General features: G+C 40.8%; 3 protein-coding genes across 3 annotated transcripts in view; 2 read left to right on the top strand and 1 right to left on the bottom strand.

The window, feature by feature from the left end:
- LOC148900263 (voltage-gated potassium channel regulatory subunit KCNG4-like) overlaps window positions 1-15,203 on the bottom strand; it is a 262,500-nt gene that overhangs the window by 82,996 nt on the left and 164,301 nt on the right. The window lies entirely within an intron of this gene.
- On the top strand, window positions 7,056-11,043 carry drd4b (dopamine receptor D4b). The gene is made up of 4 exons (XM_088993059.1): window positions 7,056-7,443; window positions 9,006-9,118; window positions 10,044-10,636; window positions 10,985-11,043. The coding sequence occupies exons 1-4, from the start codon at window positions 7,198-7,200 to the stop codon at window positions 11,041-11,043; spliced, it is 1,011 nt and encodes a 336-aa protein (XP_088849185.1). The 5' UTR covers window positions 7,056-7,197.
- LOC148900272 (dopamine receptor D4-like) lies at window positions 11,152-14,115 on the top strand. Its single transcript, XM_088993197.1, has 3 exons — window positions 11,152-11,270; window positions 12,195-12,787; window positions 13,139-14,115. Exons 1-3 carry the CDS (start codon window positions 11,179-11,181, stop codon window positions 13,354-13,356), a joined length of 903 nt encoding a protein of 300 aa, XP_088849323.1. The 5' UTR covers window positions 11,152-11,178; the 3' UTR covers window positions 13,357-14,115.

Raw genomic sequence — 15,203 nt, 5'->3', positions numbered from 1 at the left:
GAAAAGTGTCCTTAACCAGGTTAATTATACATGCATGCAAGAACGTTTTAAAACCACAACAGTGTTTATAACTGATTCTTTGTACAAAAAAAAATATTGATTTATTTTCCTCTTTCTAAAGTCATTCCAAATGTTTCGTGAAAGCCTGCATGTACATTGCATGAACTTTCAAAATAAAATCCACTAACCATGACTGAACATTCAGAATTCACAAATTCACAGTAACGGTTAAGTTTCTAGTTCCTAACTTGTCTTCTTCTTACTTATTTTCTCTTGATGTCTTCTTTTCCCACTGGAGCTTCTAGCATGCCGACTTTGATCAGAAGCTTTTGTCAACTTTTAATTATGTGTCTCTCGAGGACTCTTTGTTGAAAGTGAACCTTAATTAAAGGGTAAGAGCGTTTTGAGATGCGCCTCGTGAAAGACTTTTATTTGCTCCGCCAGATGGTGTTCAGATTTGTAGGATTTATTATTGTCCCAGGTGGCAACTCAGGCTTGGAGAAAATACTGACACTTGTACCTGCATCACGTGCAGTTAGCCAGTAAAACCAACAACAGAAGAGGAAGAATCAATTCGAAATTTCAGTTGGAATAGTACCCATCCATTTTTAATACTATCTTCGTTGTTCAGGGGCAAGGGGGAAACCGCCGCCTGTCACAAGTGGAAATCTGCACAATAGAAATACGAGTGGAGTCTCTTAGTATTTCTCCTTGCATGATTTGGTGACATTTTTTACAACCAAACAAGAGCCAGGAAAAAAAACAAAGACACCATGATGTGTTATTCAATGTTTGAGCAGATCTTAAAGGATTTATTTCTGAAATTTCAGCTCTGCGTTCAACACCATCATCCCAGAACACCTCACCCCAAACCTCTCCAGCTCGGTGCGTCCCCAACGATGTGCCAGTGGATCTTCAGCTTTCTGACAGGATGGACACAACAGGTGAGGCTGAAAAGAACAACATTATCAACGCATGCCACTAGCACTGGCTCTCTCTACACCCGGGGTGTCAAACTCATTTCACATGGTGGGCTACATACGGCCTCGGTAGATGTCAAGTGGGCTGGACCATTCAAATGATACCATACGTGCTATAAATAAGCAAAATATCATGTCTTTAATTAGTTTTGGTGTAAAGAAGCACAAGAACATTCGGAAAATGATGACATTTAATGATCATTCCTTTTATACAACATTTCGTTTCATGATAAAATGTGCAATTTACTTTTGCCATTCACATATAGCAGGGGTGTCCAAAGTCAGTCCTCGAGGGCCGCTGTCCTGCCTGTTTTCCAGCTCTCCGAGGAGCAACACACCTGATTCAAATGATCAGCTCATCAGCCAGCTCTGAAGCAGCATCAAAATGGTCCTGATGATTTGAATCAGGTGCGTTGCTCCTGGGAGAGCTGGAAAACAGGCAGGACGGCGGCCCTCGAGGACCGACTTTTGACACCCCTGACATATAGGCATTGCAATTGAGCCCGATGAATCTACAATGGCACAAAACTTTAACAATAAATTGGTATTGAAAAATATAGTCATGCACTTTAATATTAAATGAGATTGATAAAGAAAGGAATTTTTAAACCATTGTTTTTGTTCCTGATATTTGGCATCTTTTGGCCTGTACAGGTGCATCACTAACAGGTGTCATGTCCTGACTAGCTGACACTTTCAGAATGTCATTTAAGTGTTTGTTTGTGAGCTTTTAACACATTTTTGTTTTAATGATATTCATTACTGTGAAGATTTTTTTCCACAAAGGTAGGTTGTTCCAAACATGCATAAAAGGCTGTTTATTTGCGGTACCCTGGTTGTAGATACTGCTAGACCTATGGAGACCTACGGAGGCAAATTTGCCCTTCAAATCTGCATCACATTGCAAATCAATTATATCTAGCTGGATTTCGACGGGTAGATCAGAAGTTTCAACTGTGAAATGTGAGCGAAAAACTGAAAATTCTGTCTCAAGTTCAGCAAATACCTGAAAACTTTTCTCAAACTCCCACAGTAATCCTGCAAGCTTGTCTTTGTGCCGGTTCACGTCTGCATCAGGTCAGGTCACACACACCTCTCAGACAGGGGAAATGAGCGGGTTTGCCACTTGCCAGTTCCGTGTTGAAACTGCGGTTAAAAAAATGACCGTTGTTTTCTTCTACGTCAGTGTTTTTCAACGTTTTTCGACCCAGGGCACGTTTTTTTCATTTGCATTTTTTGCACATTTGCACACCACGAACCATCTCGCAGGAAAGAGGCAATCTTTGACGTGTTGCCACACGGACGAATATTAAATTACCCTCCCAGTCTTTTCAGCGCGGACACAGGACAATGACATAATATTGGCAGAAAATGATTAATAAATGTTTGTAAAATTTTAAGTTTGAAAAAGGGGCATTGGGTAGTTTCTCACGGCACACCTGACGATCTCTCACGGCACACTAGTGTGCCGCGGCACAGTGGTTGAAAATCACCGTTCTACGTTGATCGAAACAGCACCACTCCGCGCCTTAGTGAACAAACCTGGAATTGCATCTCGTTAAAAATATGAATTCCATGTCGTTGGTGCATTTTTTCCACTTTTAAAATCCTGCGCGCCTGATCAAACCTCCTTGGGTATGCTACGTGCCGAATGTTTGACATCCCAGCACTACACGAAAGATTGCACCTCAACACACCGAGTCGTCAAACTCAGAAAATTCGTAGACGACACCATGATCTCCGGTCTCATCAAAGACGTGACGTGTCTGCGCACCAACAACAAGCTGAGCAGCATATTTTTTGGGGAGGGGGCGGGAAAATGTTCGCACAATATTTCAAATTAGTAACCACAACAGTTGTTCCTGTAGAAAAAACAACAACAAAAAAAGTAAAAAAAAATAAAGAAGATGTAAACAACTTAGATTTCTGTCATAATAATTTAAGGTGGAGGAATACAACTTAATTTCAAATAAAAAAATCACCAGTGTCAGTGGATGGATTCATTCATCGTCAGACACTGTCAAGGAGACCAACCATCTCATCAGTATTCATATGAAGCTTGAAAAGCCTCTCTTTGATATCCCCTTCACACCGCTTTCATCCATTGAAATTCCAGTTTATGTTTTTGTCTCGGCCTGTATATCTTTTAAAGGTGGACGAATTGGCTCCCATTGTCGCTATTGAGAAGAAAACTGCCATTCTACCTCAAATACTGTATATTTCCTTTTAGCACTGTTTTGCTGTTGTTCCCGATGCAGTCGCAGTTTTTCTGTAGTGAGGATCAGTGCATTGACGTGCAGGTAAATTATAGTTTTACGGAGGAAGGCACTTTTTCGTCTCTTTAAAACCCAGTGAGGGGACGTGGCTTTCATCGCTAGGCCTTAAGTAGTACTACGTCTGAATCAATTCAGACTGAAAAAAGGTTGCTGTGATTTACTACAAGTGCACAAGAGTGTACCATGAGCCAGGAAATAACTGACCAACCTTTCTTAATGATGTCCATTTTTTTTCTTGAAAAGTCCGTCTTCAAAATGGCTTTAACAGTAAATCTCCAACCAAATCCATTTTCTCTCCTGCTTCGGTCATTGTGGGTTGACAAAACTGCTCTTAAATCAACACATTATACAGTGAGACCTCAACTTATGAACTTAATTGGTTCCCAGACAGAGTGTGTAAGGCGAAAGGTGTGTATCTCCAAAAAAAATTGCCATAGGAAACCATTAAAATGGGAATAATCCGTTCCCGGGTTTCCATAAAATATACTTTTCAACTAAATAAGCCTTAAAACTACACACAACATACCTTATTCTATGTATAATAAATGTGTTATTATATTGTAATGAAAGAAAAACACTGCATTGTATCATAAAGTCACTTTATTTACATTTGTGATGGTCATTTATGGCGTGATGGAATGGCGTTGGAGGTCGAAGGTCAAAGGGAATTGCTGTTTGGAAAGAGAGGCGCATTACATGACGACTGTAATTAAAGAAATAAACTGTGCTGTAAAATAAAGTTTTATTTACCTTTTTGATGGTCGTTGATGGCTTATGGAAGGAGAGTCACCTTCCATATGGACTGTTGATAACTTAACCTCTGGTGCTGTTCGGTCGGTCGTGTGCTTTTCAGCGACAGCAACATTACCCACAGCGCCATACCACACTTTAATGTTAGTCAGCAGCTTCAAAACAAAAGTTCTGTGATGGAATTCTACTGTTCATACAACTCCATAAAATTTCAGTATGTATTGTATGTGTATGTATGTTTCATGTATGAAGTTTACAGATTTACAGGACAGGTGAACATTTTCTTCATTACACATTTAAAATCACTCTCCTTAGTTTGGAAGGTGTACGCAGGGATTACATTTAGATTTTATATGCGTATGTGTAAGTGGTTTAAAAATTCCCTTTCTTTAAAAGTCTCATTTAAAGTGCATTACTATATTGTTCAGTACCAATTAAAGTTTTGTGCCTTTGTACAATCAGTGGGATCAGTTGCAATGCTTATTTGTGAATGATAAAAGTAAATTGCACATTTGTCTAAGGAAATATGAGGTGTTTCATGAAATGTTTTGTAAAAGGATAGTTCATTAAATGTCAATATCTTCCTAATGTTCTTGTGCTTCTTTACACCGAAACAAAGGAAATATATGATATTTTTGCTATTTTTAGCAGACTATGGTATAATTTTAACGGTCCGGCCCACTGGACATCTCCCCTAGGCCGTATGTGGCCCGCGATGCGAAATGAGTTTGACACCCCTGCTCAATAGCCTTCATAATTTTTATCCAGATTCTATTCCGCTTCTTCTTGTTATGGTCGCGACTGGGTACACACTGCAATGGCTGACAAACAATATTTCTATCACTCCGTGATTCAATCAGAATCAGAATCATCTTTATTGCCAAGTATGCAGAACACACAAGGAATTTGTTTCTGGTCGAACACGCTGCACAAGTATCATCATCAAAAAAATTGCAAAGAGGCACTATACAGTTCAATTTGGGCTACCGTTCAAAGAGTTAATGGCTTGGGGGAAGAAGCTGTTTAAATGTCTGCTGGATTTGGTGCGCATGGATCGGTAGCGCCTGCCTGAGGGGAGTAGCTGGAAAAGGTGGTGGGCAGGGTGCGGAGGGTATAGTATGATTTTCCGCACCCTAATTTGGATTCTTGCAGTGTGCAAGTCCTCGAGAGTGGGTAGGGCGGTGCCAATGATTTTTTTCCGCCTTCCGAACTGTCCGTTGAAGTCGGATTTTGTCCATTTTTGTGTTGGCCCCGAACCAAACGGTGATGGAAGAACACAGGATGGATTCGATGACAGCCGTGTAGAAATGTTGCAGCACCTCCTGTGGAAGGCCATGATTCTTTCGCAGCCTCAGGAAGTACATTCTCTGTTGGGCCTTTTTCAGGATAGAGTTGGTGTTGACCTCCCACTTCATGTCCAGGGAGACTGTGATTCCCAGGAACTTGAAGGTCTCACGGTTGACACAAGGCAGTTGGATAGTGTGAGGGGTAGCTATGGTGATGGATGTTTCCTGAAGTCCACGATCATCTCTACTGTCTTGAGCGTGTTCAGCTCCAGGTTGTAATACATGTAATCCGCTCCTTAGCAAGCTCTGCAGGAGCCTGATAAAAAAATCTTGAATGACACCTGTGATACAAGAGATGAGATGCACAATAGTGGCCCTCGGGGACAGGGTGCAACATCTCTTATTTGGAGTATTCAATCACCTGGTAATCACGTTTCTTGATTGTTGACACTCAGTGTCTTATGTTAAATGGATTTTTAATATTTTAATTGTTTAAACCAGGGGTGTCAAAGTCATTTTTTGCTGCGGGCCACATTGTAGTTACGGTTTCCTCTTGAGGGCCGTTATGAATTTGGGGAAGCCATTAGAATGTTTACTCCCCTCCGCATATTACATATAGAGCGCACAACAAATTGAGAAATAACCAGTTTTCAAATCTGAAGTCAAAAATAATGACTGTTATTGTGGATGAGAAGGTTTCTTCAGCCGTCATCTATACATCTTTGAAGGTGTCGGACGTTTCGCTTCTTATCCAAGAGGCTTTGTCAGCGAACAAAAATTTGCTGGTAGTTTTGGCCCGATATGTATCTCCCTACTGTCCAGACGTGGCGGTGCCGGACTCTGCTATGATAGGTCCCTGCTCTCAGGTTGGGGGGAGCAGAGGACTATTCCCTGAGGCTACACTGATAACCTCTATTGTTCCGACTGATTACTTCTATTGTCCTGCCTGATTATGAGGTCTACGACTTTCCTGATTGCCCCATTTGCCCTGGTATCATCTCTTCAGCATAACTAAGCCTATGTGGTTTAAGAAGTCTGTTGTACGAACGATCCAAATTAAACCTCACCCCATCATTTGGTTTGAAAGGGGAGTAAAATAAGCTACGTATTTAAAAAAAACTGCAAAATCCTTCACTAAATCGCCATGGTGGGGTGAGGGACCTATCATAGCAGAGTCTGGCACCGCCATGTCTGGACAGTAGGGATATATATATATAGGGTCAAAACAACCAGCAAATTTCAGTTGGCTGACGAAGCCTCTTGGATAAGAAGCAAAACGTCCGACACTTTCAAAGAAGTACAGATACGGCTGAATAAACCTTTTCACCGGCCACATTATAGTTACGGTTTTCTTTCGGGAGCCGTTATGAATTTGGGAAAGCTATTACAATGTTTCGTCCCCTCCACATATTGCACCCAGAGGACACAATAAATTAATGAATCACTAGTTTTCAAAGTTGAAGTAAAATACAATGACTGTTATTGTGGTTTACATTGGACAATTTGCGACTCATAATACTGTATACATAATAAATATTTTGTCTAAAATAGAATCGATGCAATGACTTGACTAACATCGCATATGATATTACGTATTTATTATACAAATAAGTGTCAGCAGCCCCAGGCGATAAAATATTCGTAAATCACGGGGCATCGGCTGTGAACCCGAACCGTGTCGTCAACATTCGCTGCATCTTGTCTCAATCGAAGGGGAAACGTTGTTTTGGTTCTGTTCAGTCGTGAGTTTCGCGTCTCGTACGCGTCGTGCTCTCCTTCTCCAGTCAGTGTCCGTCACGGTCGCTTCCTCAGAGCAGCAGAATTTCCCTTGCGGCAATTGGACACGACTCCTAAATGAAAGCTACACCGGAGAAGCTCGATCGTTCTTCGTAAACGGTCACCATCATGTTGGACAACTGCTCGGATTTGATCAACCTTACGCAGCTGGAGGTTCCGGTGGTGCACAGCTACCCAGCTCTTGTTTTGGGGATCTTACTGATCATGATCGTCATCTTCGGCAACGTGCTCGTGTGCCTAAGTATTTACTTGGAGAAAGCTTTAAAAACTACAACAAATTATTTCATCGTCAGTTTGGCGTTTGCAGATTTGCTGCTGGCGGTTCTGGTTCTACCACTCTTCGTTTACGCAGAGGTAAAACCCAATTAGACTCCACCCTACAAGTTACAGTACAGTACGCGAAGAAGCTACGGACACATGCACACACGCACGTGCGCACACACTCAACGATTTTTATTTTGATAACAACGATAATTATCAAGGAAACAGCTTTTTTTCGGACACATGTACTGTATTATAACACTGTGCTAGACGCACTTGTGTTTACTTTACCACATTGAAGTTTCCAATGAATGAAACAACAATGAACTGCAGTCTGTCTGCTCCCTTATTTGACTTCACAATGCTTATAAATAAACGTATGACTCATATATGCTCAGATGTGTGAAGGCTATACAATCACAGTTCTCATTAAGTGTTAAAAGTCACCCGTCTGCAAAAATATTGGAATGAGGGAACACTGGTGACACTTCCTTTTTAATTGCCTGCAACTGTGATCTTGTTATTGTTGTGTAGGAGATCTGCACTTGGCAGATGATTTGAATATCATTCAGTCAAACAAACTTTAATAATGCTGCCCTTTTCACACTGAAAATGCACAATGGTAAAATTTTAAGGAGTTAAAATAAATATTGGTTTTGTTCGGACATGTGCCATGACATGAAAGGATTACATATTTTTCTTGTGACTGCTAAGACTTAATACAATGGCTCTTAACCTTGTGAGGTGCCAAATCCAACCAGCTCAGATACACATTCATCAAATCCTTCATGACTGAAAAGTCAAAGTCAAAGTCATCTTTATTGTCAAATATGCTAATATGTATGACATACAGCACAGATGAAATTACTGTCCTCTCGGACCCAGCAAGACACTTATAATTACAGTGAGACCTCAACTTACGAACTTAATTGGTTCCCATACAGAGTGTGTAAGGCGAAAAGTGTGTATCTCAAAAAACATTTCCCATAGGAAACCATTAAAATGGGAATAATCTGTTCCCGGGTTTCCATAAAATATACTTTTAAACTAAATAAGCCTTAAAACTACACACAACATAGCTTATTATATGTATAATAAATGTGCTATTGTATTGTAATGAAAGAAATACACTGCATTGTATCATAAAGTCACTTTATTTACATTTGTGATGGTCATTGACGGCTTGATGGAATGGCGTTGGAGGTCGAAGGTGAAACGGAATTGCTGTTTGGAAAGAGAGGCGCATTACATGAGGACTGTAATTAAAGAAATAAACTGTGCTGTAAAATAAAGTTTTATTTACCTTTTTGATGGTCGTTGATGGCTTATGGAAGGAGAGTCACCTTCCATAAGGACTGTTTAACTTAACCTCTGGTGCTGTTCGGTCGTGTGCTTCCGCCGAAGAGACGAAAAAAACATTTATTAAAATTTGAAAAAGTACACACAATTAGCATAAGTATAAAGTATAGTTTTTTTCATTGTGAACAAAATGAACGAGCCAATGATATACAAGCAGCCGTGTCATAACTAATTGACTAATTGAATTAAATGTTGAGTCAGATGTCTCTACGTCAAACTATTGAGTTAATGCGTGCGTGTTCCCGCGTGTATGTGTGTGTGCGTGTGCTTGCCGCTGTGTGTGTGTTTATGTGCAGTTCCAGGGTGGAGTCTGGTCAATGAATATGTTTATATGTGATGGCCTGATGACAATGGATGTGATGCTGTGCACTGCATCCATCTTCAACCTATGTGCCATCAGTGTGGACAGGTAAGTGCGTGTATCTCAAGATTGAAAAACATTAACCAGGCAGTGGGAATCACTAAGAGTATATGCTGAAAATCCAATTGAAGAGCTGTATGGAAAAAAATATCTATATATATATGATACTCTCGCCCACTGGTGTCAAAGCCAAGGCCCGGGGGGGCAAATCTTGCCTACCACATCATATTGTTTGGCCCGCATAAGCAAATCAAGCATGTCAAGTGCCATGATGCTTGCAAGAGTCTGAACCAAAATTTCAAATTGTCGTATATAAACCACAATAACAGCCATTATTATTGGCTTCCAATTTTAAAACTAGCTATTCATTAGTTTGTTGTGCGTTCTGTATGTAATATGGTTTCCCCAAATTTATCACCGCCCTCAAGAGGAAACCATAACTTCAATGTGGCCCGTGGCAAAAAAAATGAGTTTGAAACCTCTGCTCTCGCCCAAGGATGTTGAACTTGTTTTTGCCACGGGCCACTTTGTAGTTACGATTTCTTCTCGGGGGCCATTATGAATTTGGAGAAGCTATTTGAATGTTTAATCCCCACCACATATCACATACCGTGTATTGCGCACAACAATTTAATGAATAACTATTTTTCAAATTTGAAGTAAAAAATAATGACTGTGATTGTGGTTTGTATACGACAATTTGAAAATTTGGTTTGCACTTTAGAAAGCATCATGTAATTTCGTAAGTCTGATTTGCTTTGGCGGGCCGAATAAAATGATGTGGCGGGCCAGATTTGGCCCCCGGGCCTTGACTTTGACACATGTGCTCAAGCCGACGTGGTTTTCTCTCGATCAATTTTTGATACCAATTGTCCTCTGTGAAAGTTGTGCGTGAGCTGTAGCCTACCACAACTGACTTTGCACCACGGACTTCAAAATATTAACAGTTACTATTTTTTCTTTTGTTGTACAGGTTCATAGCAGTGGCTATACCTCTAAATTATAACCGCAAACATGTGGACCATCGTCAACTCATACTGCTGTTCGGCACATGGCTGCTCGCCTTAGCTGTGGCCTCACCTGTTATATTTGGAATCAACAATGTGCCTAACCGTGAACCCAGGAAGTGTAAACTCGAGGACAATAACTATGTTGTTTATTCTTCCATCTGCTCCTTCTTTATTCCTTGCCCCATCATGGTGCTGTTATACATTGGTGTCTTTCATGGCCTGCGGCGCTGGGAGGTGGCTCGTAAGGCGAAATTGAGAAGCAGCATTGAAGCCTGCAGAAAGCTGCAGCATGCGGTCATCTCCACCGCCGTGCCTTCGCTGGCAGGCGCCATTCCTGGATCTTTGTCGATGCCGCTACCGAAGATGATTGAAAGAGGCTTTGCTCAGTCACGGCTTGATGATATGGAGGACTACATAAAGCAAGAGATTCCTTACTCTCGTCAATATAAACAGAACTCCATCCCCACCATGACCTTCAGACAAGAGCATAGCAAGAAAGTAGCCAAAATCAACAGCAGGGAAAGGCAAGCCATGAGGGTGTTGCCCGTTGTCGTCGGTGAGTTTTGCTATTTTCATTTTTCAAACAGAATTGCTTTGCAAAGTGGCTTCTTTGACTCCTTGATTCTTTTTTTTTTTTGCGGGGGCAGAGGTCAGTTATAAATGAATGAACAACTTTGCAGACACAATCAGGAACTATTCATGAGCATCTCTGCTGAATTATTAATTGAGTGTAACTTTTCATGTTGATACACACCAGCTGTAGTTTGTCAGGCTGTAAAATATGTGCCATTGTATGTTCTTCCATTACTTCTCCAAAGTGAATGTGATATTGACTATTTTTGCATTTCTGTGCAAAACAATTGATCGTTATTAGCAACAATATTGCTTTCATACTTTTATGCAGGCTGCTTCCTCTTCTGCTGGACTCCATTCTTTGTGGTCCATACGACTCGAACTAATTGACTAATTGAATTAAATGTTGAGTCAGATGTCTCTACGTCAAACTATTGAGTTAATGCGTGCGTGTTCCCGCGTGTATGTGTGTGTGCTTGCCGCTGTGTGTGTGTTTATGTGCAGTTCCAGGGTGGAGTCTGGTCAATGAATATGTTTATATGTGATGGCCTGATGACAATGGATGTGATGCTGTGCACTGCATCCATCTTCAACCTATGTGCCATCAGTGTGGACAGGTAAGTGCGTGTATCTCAAGATTGAAAAACATTAACCAGGCAGTGGGAATCACTAAGAGTATATGCTGAAAATCCAATTGAAGAGCTGTATGGAAAAAAATATCTATATATATATGATACTCTCGCCCACTGGTGTCAAAGCCAAGGCCCGGGGGGGCAAATCTTGCCTACCACATCATATTGTTTGGCCCGCATAAGCAAATCAAGCATGTCAAGTGCCATGATGCTTGCAAGAGTCTGAACCAAAATTTCAAATTGTCGTATATAAACCACAATAACAGCCATTATTATTGGCTTCCAATTTTAAAACTAGCTATTCATTAGTTTGTTGTGCGTTCTGTATGTAATATGGTTTCCCCAAATTTATCACCGCCCTCAAGAGGAAACCATAACTTCAATGTGGCCCGTGGCAAAAAAATGAGTTTGAAACCTCTGCTCTCGCCCAAGGATGTTGAACTTGTTTTTGCCACGGGCCACTTTGTAGTTACGATTTCTTCTCGGGGGCCATTATGAATTTGGAGAAGCTATTTGAATGTTTAATCCCCACCACATATCACATACCGTGTATTGCGCACAACAATTTAATGAATAACTATTTTTCAAATTTGAAGTAAAAAATAATGACTGTGATTGTGGTTTGTATACGACAATTTGAAAATTTGGTTTGCACTTTAGAAAGCATCATGTAATTTCGTAAGTCTGATTTGCTTTGGCGGGCCGAATAAAATGATGTGGCGGGCCAGATTTGGCCCCCGGGCCTTAACTTTGACACAGGTGCTCAAGCCGACGTGGTTTTCTCTCGATCAATTTTTGATACCAATTGTCCTCTGTGAAAGTTGTGCGTGAGCTGTAGCCTACCACAACTGACTTTGCACCACGGACTTCAAAATATTAACAGTTACTATTTTTTCTTTTGTTGTACAGGTTCATAGCAGTGGCTATACCTCTAAATTATAACCGCAAACATGTGGACCATCGTCAACTCATACTGCTGTTCGGCACATGGCTGCTCGCCTTAGCTGTGGCCTCACCTGTTATATTTGGAATCAACAATGTGCCTAACCGTGAACCCAGGAAGTGTAAACTCGAGGACAATAACTATGTTGTTTATTCTTCCATCTGCTCCTTCTTTATTCCTTGCCCCATCATGGTGCTGTTATACATTGGTGTCTTTCATGGCCTGCGGCGCTGGGAGGTGGCTCGTAAGGCGAAATTGAGAAGCAGCATTGAAGCCTGCAGAAAGCTGCAGCATGCGGTCATCTCCACCGCCGTGCCTTCGCTGGCAGGCGCCATTCCTGGATCTTTGTCGATGCCGCTACCGAAGATGATTGAAAGAGGCTTTGCTCAGTCACGGCTTGATGATATGGAGGACTACATAAAGCAAGAGATTCCTTACTCTCGTCAATATAAACAGAACTCCATCCCCACCATGACCTTCAGACAAGAGCATAGCAAGAAAGTAGCCAAAATCAACAGCAGGGAAAGGCAAGCCATGAGGGTGTTGCCCGTTGTCGTCGGTGAGTTTTGCTATTTTCATTTTTCAAACAGAATTGCTTTGCAAAGTGGCTTCTTTGACTCCTTGATTCTTTTTTTTTTTTTTTGCGGGGGCAGAGGTCAGTTATAAATGAATGAACAACTTTGCAGACACAATCAGGAACTATTCATGAGCATCTCTGCTGAATTATTTATTGAGTGTAACTTTTCATGTTGATACACACCAGCTGTAGTTTGTCAGGCTGTAAAATATGTGCCATTGTATGTTCTTCCATTACTTCTCCAAAGTGAATGTGATATTGACTATTTTTGCATTTCTGTGCAAAACAATTGATCGTTATTAGCAACAATATTGCTTTCATACTTTTATGCAGGCTGCTTCCTCTTCTGCTGGACTCCATTCTTTGTGGTCCATACGACTCGAGCTGTGTGTTCGAGGTGTGAGATCCCTCCCAGACTAACGAGCACGGTGACCTGGCTAGGCTACGTCAACAGCGCACTCAATCCCATAATCTACACAATCTTCAACACTGAATTCAAGAATTTTTTCAAGAAATGCTTCAAAAAGTTCTGCTGTGCGTGCTTGGTCTGATTAATAACTGTTTGCATTGTTCACTAGTCAAGATGTGGGTGGTTCGTGGGTATTGATTTGATAGTCTAGCGCCCATAAACTATCTATATAATCACGTATCAATTTGTCGTACCACGAAATTGTCACTTGGTAATATGATTTTCTTTTTCTATGACAACAGAAAAGCTCAATCAGTTTCAGACAGCCACAAATCAGACAAGTGGCATTGGAAAGCTTATCCGAATATCTTCTGATGTACGAAAAGGGACGTCTACCAAGGCAGACTATTTCAAGCCCAAAATGTGGTCAACTCAGGAGAAACATTTTTAAAACATGTTTTTCTGTCAATATTGTGGCAGTGTACATCTTGGGAAAAGGACATTGATGTTGGGATAAGACTGTTGCTTTGAAAATGGAAAATCACTAACGGGAAATTCAAAGTGGGATTGACACTGAGCTCCCTGAGCAGATGAGGCCTTCATTGAGGAATTAATTATATGCTCTCCTTTTACTTTTGTTAGTTTCAGGTTATTCCAGTCATGAGCTTTTTTGGTTATGAACATTGCTAAAATCTGTATCAGAATTTCAAATTTTCACGTTTAATAACCATTGGTGGGCCGTGCACATCACCCTTGGGCCTTCAGTAGTGCTACGTCTGAATCGATCCACAGCTGTGACTGTAAATAAAAAGTGTAGTGTGATTTAATAAAGGGTCCCGTTAGCTAGGAAGTAACTTGTGAAGAAAGGAATACTGTACCGTCATTAAACTGTTCAAATGTTTACCATGAACTTGTGGATTCATGACACTGGGTTAGAAGTCGCTCTTTCACACCACAGAGAAGATTGAACAACAGGATGCCAAAGTATCAATAGGACCCTTAGAATTGCAATATTATTTGCTACTTTCTGACATATTCTGAGCTGTCCCACCTTCCTTAATGATGTCCAATTTTTCTTGAAATGTTTGTCTTGAAGATGGCTTTAACAGTAAATGTGCAACCCAATCCATTTCTTCTCCTTCAACTATCGTGGGTTCACAAAATCGCAATTAAATCAAAACATAAGTGTATTTTTTAATGCAGCTCGCTACAGATACTGTACAGTGTGCTAGCTCTGCCCAGTATGCTCGTCATTAGCGGCTAGTGATACTATGATTGCAGTGATGTGCGGCGAGGTTCATGGCTGGTGAGGCACTGACGTCATCACAGTCAGATTTACGAACATATGAACTCCACAGAATAGCTTATTCACCATTTGATTGGCAACAGTTAACGTGTTTTGTTTAAAATGTCATGTCAGCATTCTTTATATACTGTATAGAAACTGTAGCATAGAAAAAAGAATTTAAAAAATGTTATCGTGTTACCTTTACTTATAAATGAAGTCCAAGTCTCTCTGTTTCAATGGAGATCACTGCCAGTGAAGAAAGTCGTCCTTGATCAGTACTGTTCCGACTGTATGTTTTCAGTCTTTTCAGTGCTGAGAATGAGGGCTCCACTGATGCTGAAGTAGCTGGAACAGTGAGAACGAGCTGGAGCAACTTTGTCGCTTCAGGAATAGTTTCAATGAGATCCTTCTTGGCCAAAAAGCTGAGAAGCTGTCCAGGAGACTTACATTCATCCCTCACCGTTTGTGAGCTCTACAGTCCAGTGTTGGTCTTCCTTTAATTATTATCTCCTGCTTCGATTGAAAGTCCAGTTTAGAAAATTCTTTCAATTTAGATATGTAATCCACCATTCCGAAAATAAGGCCAAGCAACACGAAAAAATGACTGGATAGTTGCACTTAACTTGCTAACTGTTTACTGTAGCTTGCTGTCACTAATTCTATTATTCTGCAGCCGAGGAGTCGCAGGAAGAATCTGTAAT

Source organism: Hippocampus bargibanti, linkage group LG03, assembly GCF_051943395.1.
Source record: "Hippocampus bargibanti isolate YZ-2025 linkage group LG03, ASM5194339v1, whole genome shotgun sequence".
NCBI lineage: Eukaryota > Metazoa > Chordata > Actinopteri > Syngnathiformes > Syngnathidae > Hippocampus > Hippocampus bargibanti.
This window is presented reverse-complemented; position numbering and strand designations above follow the sequence as displayed.

What these genes read in the sequence shown, in the direction of transcription:
- LOC148900272 (XM_088993197.1), top strand. Translation starts at nt 11,179, where the DNA reads ATGAATATGTTTATATGTGATGGCCTGATGACAATGGATGTGATGCTG. An exon ending in TGTGCCATCAGTGTGGACAG is followed by an intron (nt 11,271 to 12,194) that starts GTAAGTGCGTGT and finishes TTTGTTGTACAG; the next exon opens with GTTCATAGCAGTGGCTATAC. An exon ending in GGTGTTGCCCGTTGTCGTCG is followed by an intron (nt 12,788 to 13,138) that starts GTGAGTTTTGCT and finishes ACTTTTATGCAG; the next exon opens with GCTGCTTCCTCTTCTGCTGG.
- drd4b (XM_088993059.1), top strand. Translation starts at nt 7,198, where the DNA reads ATGTTGGACAACTGCTCGGATTTGATCAACCTTACGCAGCTGGAGGTT. An exon ending in CACTCTTCGTTTACGCAGAG is followed by an intron (nt 7,444 to 9,005) that starts GTAAAACCCAAT and finishes GTTTATGTGCAG; the next exon opens with TTCCAGGGTGGAGTCTGGTC. An exon ending in TGTGCCATCAGTGTGGACAG is followed by an intron (nt 9,119 to 10,043) that starts GTAAGTGCGTGT and finishes TTTGTTGTACAG; the next exon opens with GTTCATAGCAGTGGCTATAC.